Source organism: Melanerpes formicivorus, unplaced genomic scaffold (assembly GCF_026170545.1).
Source record: "Melanerpes formicivorus ecotype bairdi unplaced genomic scaffold, bMelFor1.0.p_v2 SCAF_22, whole genome shotgun sequence".
Taxonomy (NCBI): Eukaryota; Metazoa; Chordata; class Aves; order Piciformes; family Picidae; genus Melanerpes; species Melanerpes formicivorus.
Window position 1 is genome coordinate 6965354 of NW_027142374.1, and position 20895 is coordinate 6986248.

The following is a 20895-nucleotide window of genomic DNA, read 5'->3' on the forward strand; positions in this document are numbered from 1 at the left end:
GAGGGCAGATGCTTTTTTGGTGAAGACAGAGCCAAGGAGAAGTTTGCACCCTTCAGAACATCACCCTGAAACTTACCCCTTTGAACTTTTTGTTTGCCTATCCATTAACACATCTAGAGGTGGAATGAACAGATATTTTATTCTCAAACAGAGAAGACTGCAAGCAGCTGACTGATGATGAGAGTAAAAACCACTGAGGCAAAGTTACCGTGAAGGGATTGAACAAGGCACTAGGACCTAGGAGGCGTCTCATCCACCCTGGCAGGAATTTCTTGCTTGGAGCTCAGACAACAAAGGCAGAGTGAGCCTGGTTTTCTTTCTCTCAGCATCTCCACCCTGCGCGCTGAAAACCGGTGAGTAGAGCTTTTTTTGGAGTGACTTGCATGCAGAAAAGTAACAGATGTCAGAAAGAAAGGAGCAGTCTTTCTCTCAGTACCTTACGGCATCTGCAGTTCATTTTAAAATCAAAACGCCTCGCATCCTCTGATCCATTCCCGAAGTTGCTTGGATGTTTCATTGTTCAGTGCATGACACCAGACTCAATCTACCCCAAACAGTATCGTGGGGAAAAGGTTCTCATCTTTGGGGTTTCTGTGCAGATTGCCTGCATTGTCACCTTCTGCTGTACTGCAGATTGGGGACAATGATTTTTCTTACACAGCTCACGCTGACGTTGTAAAATAGAGGGAAGAAGCTTTGCTCTGGCAGATGTAAGGGGTGGGGAAGAGATAGCAACAGCTTTTCCCAGATTTATACCTGGCTGCCAAGTGCTGGTGTGAACCCCCCTTTTGCCCTGTGCTAACATGTAAGCAACGTATGTGAGCTGCATGTTTTTGGCTGTGCTGGAGGAGTGGAAGGGTATTTCTGTTGCAGGGTTGGGGGTTCCTCCTCCTTTTTGTGTGTGGGGTAGTGCAGGAGATAGGTTGTTTTGAGCATAAACTAGCAATGGTGCAGAAATTCCTGCTTGCTGCATGCCAGCTCGTCTCAGCTTTTCTGTGCTAGTGGCTGGCGCTGGGAGCCCCCCGTGCTCAGAACAATGAAAGGTGAGCAAGCAGGGGCGGCGTGTCTCTTGGGAAAGGGGCACTTCCAGCAATTAAATCACTTACGGCTGGAAGGGAGGTGGCAATAGCCCCTTTCTTTTCTCCTCGTTAAAGGGGAGCAGAATGCAATTCAGAGGAGGTTCAGACTGAAAGCAGCTTACCGAAGCCTCATTTCAATGACAGACTTTTTTTTTTTTCTTTCCAGTCATTTCTTCTTAGAGATGTAGGCTGGTCCTGGGAATTGATTGATGGGCTAGGAGGGGGCTGCGGATAGGGGGAAGGGTGGGCTGGATCTCATTGCTAACCCTTATTGAACAGGCTGTCACAAAGAAACTGCTTATTCCCCTCTGACCATTCTTTCATAAATGCCAGTTTATTCTAATGTTAAACATTCAGACGTTCTGGTTCCTTCCTTGATTCGATAGATTGAAGGGCTGACTTACTGGGATCTCCTTGTTTTCTGTTGCCAAAGGAAACCTCGCAAGGCTCGGAGGTGTAATTCATTGCCAACTGGTGTTTGGCCGAGTTTTTGGGGACTGAGTTGTGATTGCCATATATCGCTTTGGTCCCGGATCCCAGTTTACTGCACTTTGAAAACTCCCAGGTGCAAGAGCAGACAGCTCTCTGGAAACGTGTTCCCTTCCCCCAGCACTTGGATCCCTTTCAAAATGCGAGGACCCCTCCTACCCTCAGTCCCCAGAATCGATACAAATCTGGGTCAGGGGAGGGGGCTCTTCCCAAATGCATCTGTCCTGCTTCAGACACAGCTCTCGCATTAGTGTCGTTTTGCTCTCTCAGTTGTAGCTCTGCTTAGCTCTAACCGGCCCCTTTGCACTCCCTCTTTCCTCATCTCCTTCCTGCTCAGCTTCAGATCTTTAGGGTTCACCAAACTATGGAACTTGATTTTGGACACTTTGACGAAAGAGACAAGGCGTCCAGAAACATGCGAGGCTCACGGATGAACGGGTTGCCCAGCCCCACTCACAGTGCTCACTGTAGCTTCTACAGAACCAGGACCTTACAGGCACTGAGTAACGAGAAGAAAGCCAAGAAGGTGCGTTTCTATCGCAACGGGGACCGCTACTTCAAGGGGATTGTATATGCCGTGTCCTCTGACCGCTTCCGAAGTTTTGATGCTCTCCTGGCTGACCTGACCCGATCCCTGTCCGACAACATTAACCTGCCTCAGGGAGTCCGTTACATTTACACCATTGATGGCTCGCGGAAGATCGGGAGCATGGATGAGCTGGAAGAAGGTAATTGTCATCGTTGGCTGGTGCAGTGAGGAGGCGGGGTGGGAAGGGGGCTGCACCATTTGGGGATGCTGTTGAGGTCACAATTCCTCGGATGTGGGGATGTTTTTACCCTCTGTGCTAAACCTTTCACCTTCCTCTCTGCAGAGGTGCAGGCGAAGGTGGCAGTGCAAGGGCTGACACCGAGGTGTCCCCTAGCACACTCACTCGGGTACAGATGTAGAGCCAGAGGGGTGTGTCATACTCTTGCCTAGCCATGGCTGTGTCCACTGCCCCAGGGGCTGCTTGAGGATGTCCCCACGTCTGTCCAGGCAGGGTGGGTGGGTGATTCAAATGGATGCAGGTGGTGGCTGGGAGTGATGTGGGTTTTGCACTAGGGTGGATGGGTGTGAAAGGAAAACCAAGGGGTGCTGGGGGATCTATGCAGTGTGTGTGTAATGGGAGTGGGTGGGATTTGTGTATGGGGGTGTTTTGAGGGGTTTGAGCACAATGTGTGTGTAGGGGTGTGGTCAGGGCTATGCAGGGACTTGTGTGTGTGGAGCAGAGTGTTGGGGTACAAGCAATGTGTGGAAGGTGGATGTGTGGAAGATAGGGTGTTAAGGGTTTGAGGAGTGTGTGGAGGGGTGTGTCAGGAGGCTATGCTTTACAGGGGCACTTAATGAACAAGGTGTGTGTATGGAGAACGTTGTTTTGGGGAGGTTGCACTTGGTGAAATGTGGGGGTTGATGTGTGTAGTGTTGGTTTTCCTTGAGAGGGTTCATGCACAGGGTATGCTGGTTTGTGCTGAGGGAGTGTGTAGAGGTGTCTTGGGCTGTGTGAGCGTAAGAAGATGGTGCAAATAGGGTCTGTATGGAAGGGAAGCGTATCAAGATGTTTGGGGCAGGGGAAGGCATAATGGGGGTGAATTTGGGAAGTGTTTCTTCAGGGACTGTGTGGTGGGGTGAGCTGCTGTGTTAGGTTCGTAGGGGAGTGTGAGATGGCATCCCCTGTGAGTCAGGTCTGAGCGTATCCCTGTATCTAGGGAGGGTGTCAGTTTGCCTGTTCCTCTGAGTGTCACTGTCTGTGGGATGAAGGATGTATCAAAAATCAGTCCTGTCCAGAGTAGGTGGCCTGAGGACTGGCTTGCTCCTGTAAAGCTCAGCTGCCTGCCTTGTCTGTGCCTGGGCAGCTGCCTCTGCAGCAGTGGGCTGTGGCCATGGGGGCTGCATTTCTCCAGGGCCATCAGGATGAAACTGTTACATGGCCAGTTCTGTCTCCTTGCCCAAAGCATGACCATGGGCAAGCTCTGCTAAGGGCAGAGACAGAGTGGGGTACACAGAGGACACCCACAGACATCCTGTTTTTCTCCTCCCTGAGCAATTCAGATATTCCCTTCTTTGTTTGGACCTGGAATATTCCAATTACACTGTTACAAGACAGGAGTTGCTCTTCCCTGCTCTGTGATGGTTTTTCTCCAAGCAGGTGACCTGGCTGTTTGATAACTACAGAAAATCCACAAGTTTTTCACTTTTATTAAAGACAATGGATGTGTGTGAGGCACTGAACTGCAGGGGCAGTGTCGGCAGTGAGTCATTGTGTGACCTTGACTAAAGCATCTCTTCTCTATAATTCCTCATCTGCCAACTGGGGTACCAGTTCCCCTAAAATACTTCATGGAAAAAAGCATACAGAATAAATATTGTGTTCCATAGAGGAGTTTTGCTGTAAAGAAATTGCTGCTTTTCAGAGAGAGAATGCAGTCCTAGTGGAGTTATTCTCAGCCCAGTTACAGCTGTCAAATGGAGGTGTGGCCTCCCTTAATTTTAGAGATTCTGCCATGTTTCATTCTAATCTCTTAATATGGCCACAGCCTTCCTCTAATGGCAGCTCTCAGTCCTGCTTTTCCTAGGTTTTGTGTAAATCTCTAGGAAGAATTCCACAGGAGAAAATGCAGTTCTTTTTTCTTTTTATACTCCTGTTTTTGTCAATGAAACCTTTAGTTTGATATGCCTGCTTTACACTGGGTTTTGCTTCAGATAAGAAGGTAGCTAGGTCCTGAAAACATTTTTTTACTGGTTAAGGTGCAAACAGGAGGTGCTGGTGTTTGGATTCTGGCTTTGTTCTGCTAAAATGGTATCTGGAAACAGCACTGGGGAAGTGGCACTAAAACAAAACCAGTATTATCTCTATTGCTGTGTCCTCATAAGAGCATCAGCTAGGAAAACACAATCAGAGTGAAAACAAAGGAATCCAGTGCTTGAGAATGCAGAAGTAGATCTGTGTGCTATTATTGACAGTTTAATCATAACATTATTCCCATATTTCTACACATCTGTTGTAGACAATCTGGAAATGACATTACTTTTGATTTTATAATGCCATGGTTGTAACCAACCTTGTGTAAGCTATGTGGTTAGCTTGGATGTTCGTGTAACTGTGTGCTAGGTACATGCAGGGTAAACCAGAAATTCCAAGTTCTTGTGCTGTGGCATACAAAACCAGTACACATACGTTTGCTGTATAAACTAGCTTTCTGGTTGGAGATCGAAGGTAGCAAACCCACTTCTGGTTGCTATAATGTGACTAATTTATTACTGTAGCTCCCATTAAACAAGTACAAGTTAGGAAAAGAAGTCATCAGAGAGGTTTACCTCAGTATTTTGATTACAAAAGTTGGTGAATTACTGAGAGTTTTCATATTATGTTCTAAGTACCTGATTACTTCTGCATGATTTGAAAATGTTTTCATATGGTGTAGTCTGAATATATTTTTGGAGCGTAGAGAATGGTATTGTACAATAGCAATATCTTTGAAACATTTCAGGTGAATGAAAACCCCTCAGTATGCTGCTAAATAAATGGGAGTTGGAAATAACCCTTTTGGTCTCAGACCCAGACTTGATAGTCTTTCCCTGCTGGGCATTTGGAGTTGTTCTCATTTGGTTCTGCATGGATATTTTATTTCCTGGTCTGTCCAAGATGGATCAAGTGAATTCTGTCTTACTCCTTGATCACATCCCTCCTACCTGCCAGTCAAGATGTTCCTCTCTTGTTCCTGTTTTGGAAGCCCACCAGGACTCTGTCACATAGGTGGGTTTTGTTGCCTGATGAGTTCTTCCTCACCTATCACTGGCTGTTTTCTCCATGCTGCCTTCTGAACCAGAGGGCTGGCTGTCTCCCAATGACTTTCTGTCTAATCTACCTGTCTGATAATTCTTGTCTCCCTCCTCTCACTCATAAGGTTGAGGGAAGTGATTCTCCCCACTCTGCTCAGTTGAGACCCCACCTGGAGTACTGTGTCCAGCTCTGGAGCCCCCAACACAAGCTGGTATTAGAACAGATCACATCATCACCCAAGTTTCTGTTGGTCTTTTTGCCTTTGTCATCTGGACAAGGTGGCTTATTCCTTGGTCTGTTTTGAGACTCTATGTTCTTGTAGATCCATTGTGGCAAGTTGGCAAATTCCCTGCCTAAGCTCTGATTGCTCTGTGAATGGGAGGCTGGATAATGGAGGAAGCTGATGTCATGCATTGACTTCAGCAGTAAAGATGGCTTAAGAAATGCCGTTCTTGGCCACGTGTTCCAAACTCAGATTGCAACTTGCTGTCTCCATTGTCCCATAAATGAGTTCCTCGTGGGACAAAAGATTTTTAAAAAATATTTCTTTAGTCCTCTCCACATTTTTGCTGGTTTCCCATGTGGCCCCACCAGCAGTTTCTAGACATAATGAAAGGAAGAGTGACCTGCAACTTGAGAGTGAGGGAAAGGCACTAGGTAGACTCCTGGCTGCTGAAGCCATTGCAGCCCTGACTTAATCTCAGGACTGGTTTGTTTGCTCTGGAGGATGGGACTAACACTTCCCCAGAAGACAAATTTCCCACTTGTAAAGATTAGCCATTTATCACAATATATTTAGAGGTGCTGACCAAATGGGGCGTCCTATGTGCAAGGCACTGTTTAAATGTATAAGGAGAGTTCCTGCCTAGGGAGACTATGGTCAAGGTGGAAGAAGGTGTTATTACTGGTGAGGAACTGAGATGCAAAAAAGCAGTCTGACTTGGTTGTTCAATCTGTAGAGAAGACAAAGGTGGAAGCCCTTCCTGAGCCTTCTTCATGGTCTGGTCAGTGGTTTGGAGGTACTTGCACCTTTCAGGTTTTTTACTGTAAGTGGACTTTGAACCTGCTTCTAGTTACTTGCTGATTTCATGTGAGTTAGGTGTCCCATGTTGTGTATGGTCATGGTCAGAAATAAACATGAAAATAAACCCATCAAATGCAGCATGGATTAGATGTGGTCAGTAAAGGGAGAAATACAGGCATAGATTAAAACTAGAGCTCTAAAGGCTCAGTATTTAATTGAAGCTGTAGAGCTCCTCCCTTCTGAGCTCCTGGTGTGCTCAGGCTGTGGGGCAGGGCACAGCTACTCTTTTGTAGTGGTCCGGGGGCCCATCTGAGGGTGAATTTATGCCCTTGTCCTGTGCTGGGCTACTTGTCTGATACTTGTTCTTATCTCAGATTAAACACTAGAAAAAGTGGAATAAGGTTTTATTTTGCTCAGTGGAGTTTTATTGCAAATGTTCCTGGGCTGTGTGAAATATTCCAGAAAGTGTTTCCAATATTTTTTTATTATTATTATTCTGTTATGTCCTGGGGAATCTTTTCCAAAATCTTGTCCAGGAGTGTTTAAAGTAATCATGGGAGGGTCTCCACCCTGGAGTGTATGGAGCCTGGTGTGTGCTGGGACTGAGGGGTTTATAGGAACAATATTGAAAACTCCAGCCAATGCGTGTTTGTTCCATTTTGCCTGGAAAACTGAAATCCATGTAGTCCAATAATGAAGTCTTGGGAACCTGTGGCATTGTTTTCTATGGCTGCTGTCCTGACAGCTTGGCTAATTACATCCTATGTAGTGAATGTATCCTTGTGATTCTGCTTTATTTTCTTGCACATCCTGGCTGTCACACCAGGACTGGTGTGGTCCCATAAATTCTTTACAGGCATCATGTGGTTTTGAAGGTGATTTGGTAATCATGCATTTCCTTCACTTTTTCAATGGAACAAGAGGTGCTTCTCTCTCATGAGAGAGAGAGCTGTGGAAGAGCCAAAGGAAGAAAGCTCTTCCAGAGTCAATTTTGATGTGGTGTGGGTAGGTCTTGAGGCAGGGAAAGATCCTTTTTATGCATATAGAAGGAAGTCCATTTGAAACTAAAGGCCTACTTTAACACCCTATGTAAAGAACTCTATGAGGTGTTTAATCCACTTAATTCCTACTGAAGTCATAGTCAATCCCCCAAAATATAGGAGCTGGGCACAGCATCACAATCTTAATTTTACAACAGCTGAGTTTTTGGACTAACCATGAGCAGTTACACTTTCAAAATGGCCTCAATCCTGCTTTCCTGATTTTTCTTGCAACTTCTGCCTGCAGTTCATCATACTTGAGAATTTACTGGTGCATGCTGAGAAGGGATAACTTTTTTGAAAGCACAGCCTGTCATTTTTAGTATTGTCACAAGGAGCTGCTGTAAGAGGGTTGAAGGATTAACGCTCATCTTGAGCTTAGAGTTTCTCTAAGAAACCTTCTCTAAGGCATACTTTATCTTTGCTGAGATCATCCCTTCTTTAGGAGCTGAATAATCGCCTTGTGCTTCTATCAAGTTGGTAGCACAGTCTGTGTAATGCACTTGTTGCAACAGTAATTCAGTGTTGCAACCCAGGGCTTCAAACGGCAAATATGCTGATGACAACTAAGGTCAAAAGTCTACGGTCTGTCCATCTATTGCTGAGGGCAGGATGGAAGGAATAAATAAATGCCTCATCTGTCTGGTGGCATGATAGAAATTGTGACACCTCTGGAGCACACTGTCTTGATGACAAGAGCACATTATCCTGCAGGGCTTTGGCTTCGCAGTGCAGAAAGGGCATCTGGCATTGACCTGGCACTGCACTACAGAAATGCCCATGGTGTGGTGGTGTTCACAGCACGTTTGGTCTTGTCAGGATGGCACTTCTCACTATTACAAAAGCTTCCCACTCCCAATGAATGGATGTGAGTCTCCCACTCCCAATGCATGAGTCTGAAGCTTCCATTTGGGATTTTGTTAGAAAATAATGACATAGCTGTTCATCAAACCTTCCCTCTGCCTGCAGCTGGATTTCTGCATGTGTACACAGCTGCTCACTGCCTAAAGATGTGTTCCTGAGAGCATTTGTGCACAGAGAGATTTTTACACTTAGGGCTGGGAAGCAACATACCTCTTGGAGCTACTTCTTTTGCTTTGGACAATCTCATATCCACCTCCTTCCCTTTCCTTCTGCTATGCTGTGCACATCTTCTGCAGCCACACTCTGTCTATCAGTTCTATTTCTTTGACTGGCACAGTTCTACACCTTGATTTTTCATTATAGTCCTGGCAATGACAGAAGTAGCATAGAAACTGACAAACCTGTCCTCTTTCTATGGTAGTGCTACTGACCCTATGATTTCTCTTTTGTGGTCTTCTGTGTTCAAAGCTGGCAAATTCACAGGTCTTCACCCCATGCTTGTGCAATCCTTCTGTGACTTCCTGGTAAGTTATGGGTAAAACTCAGCTGTGAGAAGTGAAACAGCACATGTTCCTAGCTGACAGATGGTAAAAGGGATGTGCCTTAATATGGAAATTGAATGATAATTTTGCTGTTGTTTGAGGGTGATAAACTGAGTTTGGGAAGACATCAGTTGAAATTAAAACTCAAGGTTACACCTAGGTGAGGGAAGAAGGAAAGATAAACTCCTTTTTCTTGGAGCTACACTGCTACAACAGCAGAAATGTTACTGAGAAGAGCTGCTACTCTGATCTGCTACTCTGAAGTGTCAAACAAACTTCTGTCCAGTTTTAGAATTCAATAAAATATTTGCTAGGGCTTGGGTTGTGACAGTTTCAGGCTATGCCTTTAAAGCTAGCTGCAAACCATCACACGGGTTAAATGGAACAAAGTGAGAAAGAGCAAATTACATTTTCTGCTTGTGTCTGTAAGCATAATTTGAATAGTCAGTGTGTATAAATGCACAACTAATACCACATTTGTGGAGACAAAGCCTAGAAGAACAGTATTTTCCTCATGGCACTATTGCCTCCAGTGTATACTCTGGTAAGTACAGCAGAGAGCTGTGATGTGCAGTGAGGAATTTCCAATGACTCATCTGGAAGTAAGAGTAGTAGTACTCTATCAAACTGACTAATAATCCCTTCTGCTTACTTTAAAACAGATAATTTATGAATGGGAGGTATCCTCTATATCTATCTATAGAATATAGCACAGATATATACTTCCTTTCATTGTGCATCTTCTCTCCCAAAATATTACATAAACACAGATGAAAGTCAAGCTCTTCAGTAGCAGATATTGATACTTCTATTTTACAGGCAGGGAAGCAGAGGTGCAGGTGAGGGGAGAAGCTTCCATAGGGGCAGGGATGAGAGTGGGATTCAAATCACTTATTCCTAGAGTTGCATTTAAACACAGAAGTCTGTTTTCTCAAAGGATAATGCTACAGTTCTGCTGAGCATGCTTTTACAGGCTCTGCACTCCAGGTATTATGGGCTGGGGGCTGGTCTCAGGTTCGTGGGAGGGCTGAGTCCCTGTGATCATTTCAAACTCTAGCTGTAAGACAGAAGTGTGGGCCTCTCTGCACCAGGTGCTGCTTGGCCAAAGCAGATGAACAAACCACAACTTATCATTTATTAATCAGAAAGGCTTAAAGTATTCCATGCTTCTGGAAAACAATATCTCTGGTGGGAATTCTTTTTCATGTATAGTACTCTGTGGGCTGTCTTTATGCTTCTACTGAGTCAAATTCAAGATATGTAAGGAATGAAGGAGAATCAGCTATGGGTCAATTTATTGAGGGCTTCTGCTGACAGAATGCATGCCTCAAATTGAGAATTTTATTGTTCATTCAACCAGCCAGAACCTCCTGTAGGGATTATTGTGTTAGTCTGGGGTACACTGGTTGATAAAATGCCCAACTGGCAGTGTTCTGCATGAACCTGTACAGTTTTTTTTCTGCTTTCCGTATTTCTCTTCCATCTTCAGATGGGACAACAGGATATCTGCTTCCTGCTGAAAATTATTTTGATCATTTTATGCAATGGGGAAGACAGAGAGAAGCTGCAGTTAGTGATGTAAACAGCCTTAGACAGGGTCCCCTAAGTTACAGGCAAAACTTGAAACTAATTTTGGATAGGATATGGAAGGGCTTTATCATGACTTACTAACAAGAATGTATTCTCTACCATGTATTCATAGTTTCATAGTTTCATTCAGGGTTGGAAGGGACCACAAGGATCATCTAGTTCCAACCCCCCTGCCATGGGCAGGGACACCCCACACTAGATCAGGCTGGCCAGAGCCTCATCCAGCCTGCTCTTAAACACCCCCAGGGACGGGGCCTCGACCACCTCCCTGGACAACCCATTCCATACTTTATGAAAGCTGGGTACAAAGTTAAGGTTAAAAAAAAAAAATGTTATCATCCTGCATATTTTCTATGGTTGTGAGTGGCATCAAAGATTCAGCAGTGATAAGAACACAAATACTACACAGACCATTGTCTAAGTCTGTTAAAACCTTCTGTTTATTGTGTACCTGATCATGGTCTCTCACTATCTGTTCTATGAAGGCATTGTGTCGGTGCCTCCATCACAAATGCGATTTAGAATAGAATAAACCAGGTTGGAAGAGACCTTCAAGATGATCGCATCCAACCCATCATCCAACACTACCTAATCAACTAAACCATGCAACCAAGTACCCTAGTCACCAGAAGGATGACTATGGACATTATACTGGATGTGTTACAGACCTGGACCATAAAATTCTATGGAAATTAGTGGGCTGTTTGGAAATCCACATTTAGACCTTTGAAAATTGGATGTCAAATCCTGCCCTAGAGATCCTATAGTGGAAAGCAAGATTCAGATATTTTGTGAGCTTTTCAAACATGTTCAGGCCCTGAAGTCTGCAGCAGGGACCACATGAGGAAATGCAGTCTGTTTACATAAGGAAGGATTGTTCTTGAAAAGAATTAAATCAATTTTGATTTCAAACCTATCATAATATTTGAAGACCTTCATTCTATAATGCCAGCCCAATGAAACACCAAAAGAAACTCAGTAAGATCTTACAGGTACCCATGTCATGCCTTCAGTTCCTATTAAAATTTTATCTAATGGCGAGACAAAAGTTTCTTCCTCCAGCAGTGACTGACTTTTTTTTCTGTGTCCTCAGTGCTCAGCAGTCTGAGTCATTTCAGACTAGACAGCTACATTCCCTTAGGGATACTGGTTTACAGTCTTATTCTAGTAGTAACTCTTCTAGCATCCATCAGATTTGCAGGCGCAAAAGAAGATCCTGCAAATCCTTTAAGGTGCTTCTAAAGCCTTAGACAGGGTCCCCTAAGTTACAGGCAAAGCTTGAAACTAATTTTGGATGGGGTAGGGAAGGGCTTTATGATGACTTACTAACAAGACTGTAATCTCTACCATGTCCAAATTGGGACTGAATATATTTTTGGTTAGTATCAGCCATATAAACCAAAGCAGTGGTATTTGGTGTAGTGTTTTATCATAGCTGCCATGAAGTCTGTCCTCTAATAAACCACTGACACGATAATAAAGTATGTTTGTTATGCCTGTTAGATTTATCAATGCTGCTTTTGGCAGAGGCTGTTCAAGTACCAGATTTTTATTCTTTTTCAGCCATGGCACAAAAGATACTCCTGATATCTTCTTGGCAGGGGAGGAGAGATTGAAGTAGTAGCTAGGACTGTAAAGGTGGGGAGAAAGTGGGCAAATTTGCAAAATACTGTAGGTGATAAAATGAGTTTGGTGTTTAGGAGCTTTTTAGACAGCTTAGTTACATCTTCAGGTACTTAAGTACCTTTATTAACTCTCAACCTTTTAACCCCTGTTTTACATGGATTGGGTAGTAGTATGGATTTGCTGATGTAAGCTATGGATGACTTAGGTACTTTGGGGAAAAATTAGTCACAGTTTAAATAAGCATAAATATAAAATGAATATAAAATGTTTTAATAAGCTGTCATGGAAGTGCTCATGAAAACAATTAATGATTGACACAATTAATGGGGGAAATGCATAGTGTCTATTTTTTAGCAGTCTTTCAGTCATAACTGTAGAGTCAGGCTGTTGTTCATTTCTTTCTAAAGGGGAGAGTTACGTCTGCTCATCTGACAACTTCTTCAAGAAAGTGGAATACACCAAGAATGTCAATCCTAACTGGTCTGTCAATGTAAAGACATCTGCCAACCAGAAAGCACCTCAGTCTCTGGCCAGTAGCAACAGTGCCCAAGCAAAAGAAAACAAAGATTTTGTACGTCCCAAGCTGGTAACCATCATCCGCAGCGGGGTGAAGCCCCGGAAGGCAGTCCGCGTGCTCCTGAACAAGAAGACTGCCCATTCCTTTGAGCAAGTTCTCACTGACATCACTGAAGCAATAAAACTGGAGACAGGAGTGGTCAAAAAGCTGTACACCCTGGATGGGAAACAGGTAGGAGATTTTGCAGATGTTACACCTTTTTCTTTCTCTTATCTTGAGGCTTTGCTGACTCAGAACAATTTTTGAAGCCTAAAATTAACCCAGGATGATCACTGCCATATGTTCACTTAGAAGTCAGGCTTCTCATGCCAGTGGTTACGTTACTAAATTTTTGCTGATATTAATATCAAGTAAAGAATGCAGCCAACCATCTGAGCAAGACAGATGAGTTGTCCTGCACGCCAGCATGCAACGTGTGTCTTCCGGACTAGCTAAATAAATAATGTGGGGAGTTCGGCCCACAGCCACCAGTTGATTTGGCTCTGAAGTATTTGCAAGAACTCTTCAGCTTTAAATGTGCTGAGAGAAAATGTGTCACTTGACTTTTCTTGTTCTCAGATGAAGGCTTGTGAAGATAGACTAACTGATCCAAGTGTGGCTAGTTTCATAATTAGCAGGAAAAGCATGGAACTATGTTGTGGGTTTTTGACTAAATGCACGAAGAGGTAACATGCAGAAGGGAATTTGGGTCTAAAATATTTAGTGGGTCAACATAATGTGCTTCATGTCTATATTTTCCTGGAACTGAAGGGAACATCTGTCTCTTGTTAGCAGCTACACAGCCATAAGCCATTTCATATTGCTGTAAATATGAAAGCCCTTAAAGGAATGCTGAGGATAACTTTGGGGACTGGGAAGAACTAAATTCTTCAAGGACAATTCTGAGCCTGATTTAATGGATTATCTTGGTTTTGTCACTATTTTTCTTGCTTCAGCAAAGCACTTGTGCAGGGTTTGGACACTGACTATTCTAGGTATTGATGCTATTGCTTCAAAATCCTGACTCTGGCGAAAATAATTAAAATTCTGGCTCTTGAAATGCCATTCCAACCCTAGGCAATATGTCCAACTAACAACATGTAGGCTTTGTGTATGAAAATGTTCATCTTTCCAACCACAAATATAGGCTCATAAAGTGTCCTGCACAGTCCAGGTGCAGTTGTCTGGGAGCTGGAAGCGGCACATCACTCTAACCTGCCTGATATTCTTGCTTTGTCTCAAACTCTGTACCCTGCACATTATTTGGTGGATACTGCTGGTTTCAGATATACAGAAATCTCATCTGCTTGTCAAAGCTTTTCTTTCCACTTGTCTCAACCCACTATTTTTTCTTTGTAAGATGTGTAGTTTGTAGATGAGTGGGTGACTTTCCAATTAGACTGTCCATAGGTACAGTACCATGCTGTAAATAAGCACTGATACAGGGAGTGATGCATGGGAAATCTTGAAAGTAGCTGGGGAAAGAGGAAAGAGAGAGCCAAATAGTTTGTCTTCACTGAGGAAATCACATGTGGGCACAAGACCATGAAGTTTTGAATCCCATCAACAAATGATTTAATAGATGGATCTGACCCAAAGTTGCTGCCTTCTCATGCTGACATGGAGTACTGCTGCTCTTACAATTGTGAATGAGGATCTTAATCTGAACCTGTAAATTTATAGAATCATAGAGTGATTTGAGTTGTAAGGGATCTTAAAGATACCTACGTTCAATCCCCTGCCATGGGCAAGGACACCTCCTATGGGACCAGATTCCTAAAGGCCCCATCCAACCTGGCCTTGAAAACTTCCAGGGTTGGAGCCTTCACAACTTGTTTGGGCAGCCTATTCCAGTGCCTCAGTACCCTCATGGGGAAAAATGTTTTCCTAATGTCTAATCTAAATGCAGCTTCTTCCAGTTGGCAGCCATTACCCCTTGCCCTGTCACTATTGCCTCAGTTGTTTCAGAACAGCCAACATTTTGGAGGTGAGATGTTGCTTTGGCAGGTGTGCAGAAATAGGGATGCACTATGAGCTTCCATCAAACTGCATCCACCTTTTAGCTAGGTACAGGAATAAATGGTGCTTCCCCCTCCTCCACTTCTGACTGGAGAGCAAAATCAAATCAGCCCATAACCGACAACTTCAACACCATTTTTTTGTTGCAGAAATGTGATTTCAGTAAAGTCTGAGTACTGGTACCACATTTAAATTGTATTCTTGGTGTTAGAATTCACCATTTAATGAAACGTGATATTTCATGGTGGGCTAGAGACACCAAGGGGAGTTCAGTGTAAGCAAACATACACATGCCACTGCAGGCATTGAAAAGAGGGAGACCTTGATTTGACAAAAATAGAATGTTTGATATTTCTTTGTGGCATCAATTACCATTGAAGATTCCTGAAGAGCAAACCTAGTTCAACCAGGCTTTGTTATTGGAAGGTTTCCTTCAATGTTTGGGATTTTTAAATGTAATTTTATTTGATATCTTCCACCTTTGAGTGTTTTTAGGATTGAAACTAGAGCTAGAAGATTCTGCTATGGGTGCAGTGTTTGCTGTTAGAGTTTCCATGACACATTGCTCCATAAAAATCTGACCTTCTGACATGATATGAGAGGGGTTTGCACATCTGACTCTGACATCAGAAAGAGATTCTTACATGCCTAATTCTGAACAACAGCATTTTATTTTCAGGAGTAAATATTCATGCAAAACCACAAGCTGCTCAAAGCTGAAATACTGACAAGCATCCTGACAGTCTGTCTCTTTGAGTGTCACCAGAGGCACGTTACTCCCTCTGTTGTGAGATGATAAAATTTACAAAGGGGACGTACAAAGAGAAATCATCCTTCTTCAGTCCATGAGCTGTAACTTAATGAGAAGAGATGATTATTTTATTTATAGGCATTTCCATGGTGCTCATCAGTAGAGTAATCAAGATGCTTTAGAAGCACAGACAGTAGAGGCAATGATGGAGTGGTGTGTAAATAATTACATTTCTATGCACTGCAGAGCTGCTGCATTTGGAGTGAGAAAGCAGTTAATTGAGAGCTGGATGGGCTGTGTTTGAATTAATGTTACACTCCAAACAACAGGGAGGTGGTGAGGGTTTTTTAAAGAAATTTTGTTTCTTTTTATGCCTTGGGGTTGCCTGTAAAAATATAACCCTTTGGAAACTGCTAAATTTGCATCTCATTAATATGAAAAGCTATCGCATTTCATAAACTAAAAGTAATTTTTTAACTTGATCTTGCACATGTTTCTAATGCCTTGTGCCTTGTCTGTACTCAAGCTCCTTCCCTCCTTGGAACATATCATCACCTCTCGATGGACACACTAGAACTCAAAAGGGATTTCAAATTGTTGACCATAATGAGTTGTGACAGAGAATCACAACAGAGGTTTAACTTTTGAACTTTTCTGGCCATAGAGGAAGTGTTACAGGTCAGAGAATTCAGTGCATTAAATACTGAGGTGGATTGAATTCAGTAGTTGGCTTCATGGCTACAACTGCTGTTGTGTAGAGATGTGTAATATATATAACTGATGTATATATATGAAGGATTTAATTTGGTCTGATCTGTGGATCATGTGGGTCAATGCTTATCAATATCTAAAGAGCAGGGGGCAAGAGGCTCTATTCAGTAGTGTCCAGTGACAGGACAAGGGGCAACAGGCACAAACTAGAAGCTAGGTTGTTCTGTCTGAACATGAGGTAAAACTTTGCTGTGAGGGTGCCAGAGAGGTTGTGGAGTCTCCTTCTCAGGAGAGATTCCAAACCCACCTGGAGATTGTGATCCTTGACAACCTGCTGTGGGTACTTTAGCAGGGGTGTTGGACTAGATGATCTCCAGGGGTCCCTTCCAACCCCCACCATGCTGGAATTCTGTGTAATTCTATGATCATGCTGGGAAACAGTTGTGTTGGTAGATTCTTTTTCTTTTTTTAAACCCCTTGTTACACCCAGTGTCCCAAATAAGTCTGAATTCCTGGGAGCACTGGATACTTTATAAGCACATGGTGACGGTTTCTGCCTCATGTCATTAATAAACAAAATTAGAAAACAAGAGTCTGAGACTGTGGATGAAGTTGCACACAGATATTTTGGATGCAATAGTCTAAACTAGACATTGCCACTGTTATAGAGATTTAATGTCCTGTATGTGCTTGCACTTCTTTCACACCATGGTGTGAAATAAGTAGGTGTTTTTCTGGAAAGGAGGAGGCTGTTCCACCATTGACAGCCCAGTGCCCATCATCTGCTTTCTGCACCCTGCTCTGCAAGTGATGTCTGTCTGCATCCATTCCTGTTTTTAAGAACAGACCTGTAAAAGCTAATGTCTTCTGTAGCTGCCGAACTTCTATTTTCCTGCACTACTTCGTATTTGAAAGTCTGTGGGTTGTTCAGTGAGAGATGTAGCAACAAAAATCTGGGGGTTTTGGGGTGGTGGTGTTGTTTGGCTGAGAGATCCACTGGAAAAACCAGAAATTCCCCAGGTGTGTTCAGTTGTGCCTGAGCATAGATACTGTCTGTAGTATGAAATTCCTTCTGCTTCTTCTCTAGCTGATATATTGCTATGTCTTAGCTAAATACCCCATTCTGTGAGCCATCAATTAACATCACCAAATGAACAGAATAAGGGGCTGTTCCTAGTGGAAAGCTTGTACACATCAGTTGCACATAAATAGAGATGTTCTCAGTCAACAATCAGGGAAATAAAGGTCGTTTTAGCCATAACAATTTCCAATGGTCTTTTCTGGACTTTGAAATCTTCCAGCACAGGGAGGAGTCACACATGTACTATTCACTGGCTTATACCTAGCCCAGACAAACTGCTCCCATTCCAACTGAGTGTTAGCTGTCTTGTCAGCGGAAATTACATAAATTTTTCATACCTCAGGACATTTGTGACTGTACTCCTGAAAGAATTTCTGATCTTAATAAAATGGTCCCCTCTTGCTTTGATAAGGATTTCATGTGGTAGGTGATGAGTGAAGGTCATCCTCTGTTTGCAAAGCTGATGCAGATGCCTAGGAGGCCAGCCCACCTCTCCTGTCCAGAGACGAAATTGCCATTTCATTTCAGATGACTTGCATTGAGCAAGGGCAGCAGCCACAGAGGAATAAGCAGGATGACTAAGCTCACGACAGTTTAAAGGTTGGGATTTTAGGTTCAGAGCCAACCAACTAGTTGATAAATCAGCTCCTAGTATGGCACTAGCAGTAAAAACCTACCTTAGATGCATCCATACAAGTTGCAGTGGAGAAACCAATCAAACTTTGCAGGTGCTCTATTATTTTACTGCAGAAATCATATCACTATGACACAGAACAAGGTTTGTACCAAATTATATAAATAGCTGTAACAGCTGCAAGCTGTAATTGATGCTCAAGGAGAAGGAGAATACCTCCATGATGTACCTAGTAACATCTGCATTGCTGAAAGATCAGAGGGAAATATTCCCTCTAGAGCCCTGGAGGTAGTTAACTTACACCCTGAGGCATGAGGTTCAAGGTTACAAAGCAAGCAAATTGGGTTGTGTTTTAACATATGTCAAGAGGTGGGATGTCAGAAACTTCTCATCCTTCTGAGACTTTGTAATTGATTTGCCCTTTTGGATACTGGAAAACTGCACTGAGGAAGCCCCAGAACACATCAGTTTGCTTTGTGTAGTCACATAAAGCTCGGATCTACCCCCAAAGCAAATGAGAGGGAACAGCAGGAGCTGGGTGCGAGTGTGTTTCGTATCCTGCCTCCTGCAAAAGGCTCTGCAGCAGCCAGCACTAACAGAGGTGAGGCCCATCTCCCTATTGCATAAAGCTATAACAACAAAACTGTATCTGTTTTGCATCCTCTTCTCAGTCCTTTCTTCTCAGTGCTTCTTAACTGCTGAGATTAGGCAGGCCTTGCATAAAACTCTCATTTTGATACCCAGCAGACAGATCTGGATTGCAAGCCCTAGCAGAGGAATTTTGCAGGCAGGATCTTTGCCCTTAGTAGGGTGGATCTCTGCAATGTGTTGGGTTAGATCTGGAGAGAAGGTCTTATGAAGAGCAGATGAAGAACTGGAGTTGTCTAGTCTGGAGAGATGGAGGCTCACAGGAGACCTTGCTCTCAACAACTTTGTGAAAGGAGATTGGAGTGTGTCGAGTGTTGGTCTCCTCTCCCTAGTATCAAGTGATAGGGTGAGGGAGGAAATGGCTTCAAGTTGCACTCGAGGAGGTTAGGCTGGGTATTAGAAGAAACTCCTTCACTGAAAGGGAACATTGGAACAGGGTCACGAGGGATGTGGTTGAATCCTCATCCTTGGAGGTGTTTAAAAGATGCTGGTTTAGAATCAGACATGAGAGTCAATAGCTGGACTCAGTCTTAAAGGTCTTTTTTCCAACCCAAATGATTTTGTGATCATTCAGAGTGAGGATGAACTCCCAGGCTCATTCCTCATTGCTTTTTCAAGTTACTCTGGGTTTGGGTTTTTGCATGAGATGATTCTTAACAACCATGTGTCATGCAAGGAAGGTTAGTAATAATGTATGGGCCGAAGAACTTCTGAACCCAAGTCTCTCACAGTGCCAGACAACACAACCTAGTTCTCTGTCTTTAGGGAGCTCTTAGTCTGTGCTGGGGATTCAGCATTGCCTGATTCATGATATGACTAGACACTAACACAGACAAAACCAATTAGTCCTCAGGTATCCCTTAAGGATTTCATCATTCGCTAGAATGAATAGGCCAAGCTTCCAGGAATGTGTGTCTAAGTACTTAGGATAAAAAATTCAGAAGACCTTATGAGATGTTATTCAGAAAGTTTAGGCTTATTAATTTATGTTTACTTAAGTCTCTGGGCCACAGAGTCTGGGTGAGAAGTGCCTGCCTGCATTTTAAAGTGGAAGTAGTCTGATCCCAGCAGCTGAAGTCTTGATCAAATCTCTTTTCCCATGAGCATTGAGACTGACCTGGTTGCCATTAGTGCAGTTTCCAACCAAGTCCCTAAGGCACATGTGGAGCAAGGGGAGACAGGACAGGAGACCACCACCTTCCAGATTTCTGTAGATATTTTTCTATTGCTTTGCTTCAGCCTCAGGTTCTGGAGGTGTCCTGCTCCCACCTGCTAGCCAACAAGGCATGATGCTGTGTATTTATTGGCATTTTATGTAAACATGGGCTAAAGCTGCAGTGACTCCATTGTTCTCTTCCAGCAGTGAGGCTCCAAGTCCAGCAGCAGCTCCAGAGTTGCACTGCTGCCTGCTGAAAATGGTGGTTTTTCTGGAAACGACCTTGCTAGTAGAGATGTACTGACCAAGATCCACATGAGCACCTGCTACTTGTGTCACAGATGGCAGCCTGTCAGAATTACTGAAAGATGCAGTCAGATCTGACCTGCTGACCCAAAAGTACATGGCCCCTATTACTGAATCCTGGTGCTATTCACACCCCAAAAGAGATGTATGCTAAAAATTCAATCCTCACTAGCATCTTTATTTTGGCAGTTCTTTCTGTCATACAGAGTGACATGTTCCTTTTTTGCTCTGAATCCCAGGAGAGAAGAGGATTATTCACTGCAGAGCCAGAGGGTCTATCTAGGAATAAATGGGCTGAAAATGAGCAAGGGAAATTAGGCTGAATATCAGGAGCATAACAAGAAAGCCCTGAACTTTTTCCCACTGCTGGTTTGTATCATCACATAAAATGACGTTTCTGGTTCTTTTGTGGTGCTCAAGATGTCCCACCAATGTGAAGAAGAGTCTTTCCTGATCTGACAGGGAGCAGATTATACTGAATGACTTCTGAGAATCATCTACCTTAATGTGTGTAGTCTAGCAAATGTCTTATTTCTTTTGATCATGTAGAATAATTAAATATGTGTATTTTCCCTGTTTGTAATGGGGATATATCTTGCTCATTTTGATACGCTTGAGTCCCTAGTCTTAAGCAGTGAGTGGCATCATGTACAGTATGTTTGCTCACTTCTCCCTATCTGCAGTAGCTCGGAGTGTGTGTATACTCCCCTGACCTCACCCAGAGCAAGACACCTAGAGACTCTGAGGGCAGTTGGTGCCATATTCCACATCTCGTAAATTCCACCCATCTGCCTGAAACCACTTCTTCCCTTTTCAGGTCAAACTGGCCTTTGATTAGAAGTCTGTTCTCACTCTACAGCAGGTTACTTATGACATAACTCACACTTTTCATAGAATTGTGGAATGGTGTGGACTGGAAATGACCATCTAATCCAACATCTTCAGATAGATCAGGTTG

At 43.4% G+C, this 20895-nt stretch overlaps 1 protein-coding gene across 4 annotated transcripts in view; it reads left to right on the plus strand.

Moving 5' to 3' along the window:
- The first annotated feature begins 245 nt into the window (after positions 1-245).
- DCX (doublecortin) overlaps positions 246-20895 on the plus strand; it is an 82966-nt gene continuing 62316 nt past the window's right edge. For 3 of the 4 annotated variants that reach the window (XM_068152003.1, XM_068152005.1, XM_068152006.1), the window contains exons 1-3: positions 246-353; positions 1906-2296; positions 12483-12823. In XM_068152003.1, the coding sequence (XP_068008104.1) occupies positions 1933-2296; positions 12483-12823 (705 nt within the window). In that variant the 5' untranslated portion in view covers positions 246-353; positions 1906-1932. Of the gene's footprint in view, positions 354-980; positions 1044-1905; positions 2297-12482; positions 12824-20895 lie in introns of those variants that run through there. The other variant, XM_068152004.1, reaches the window with a different exon arrangement.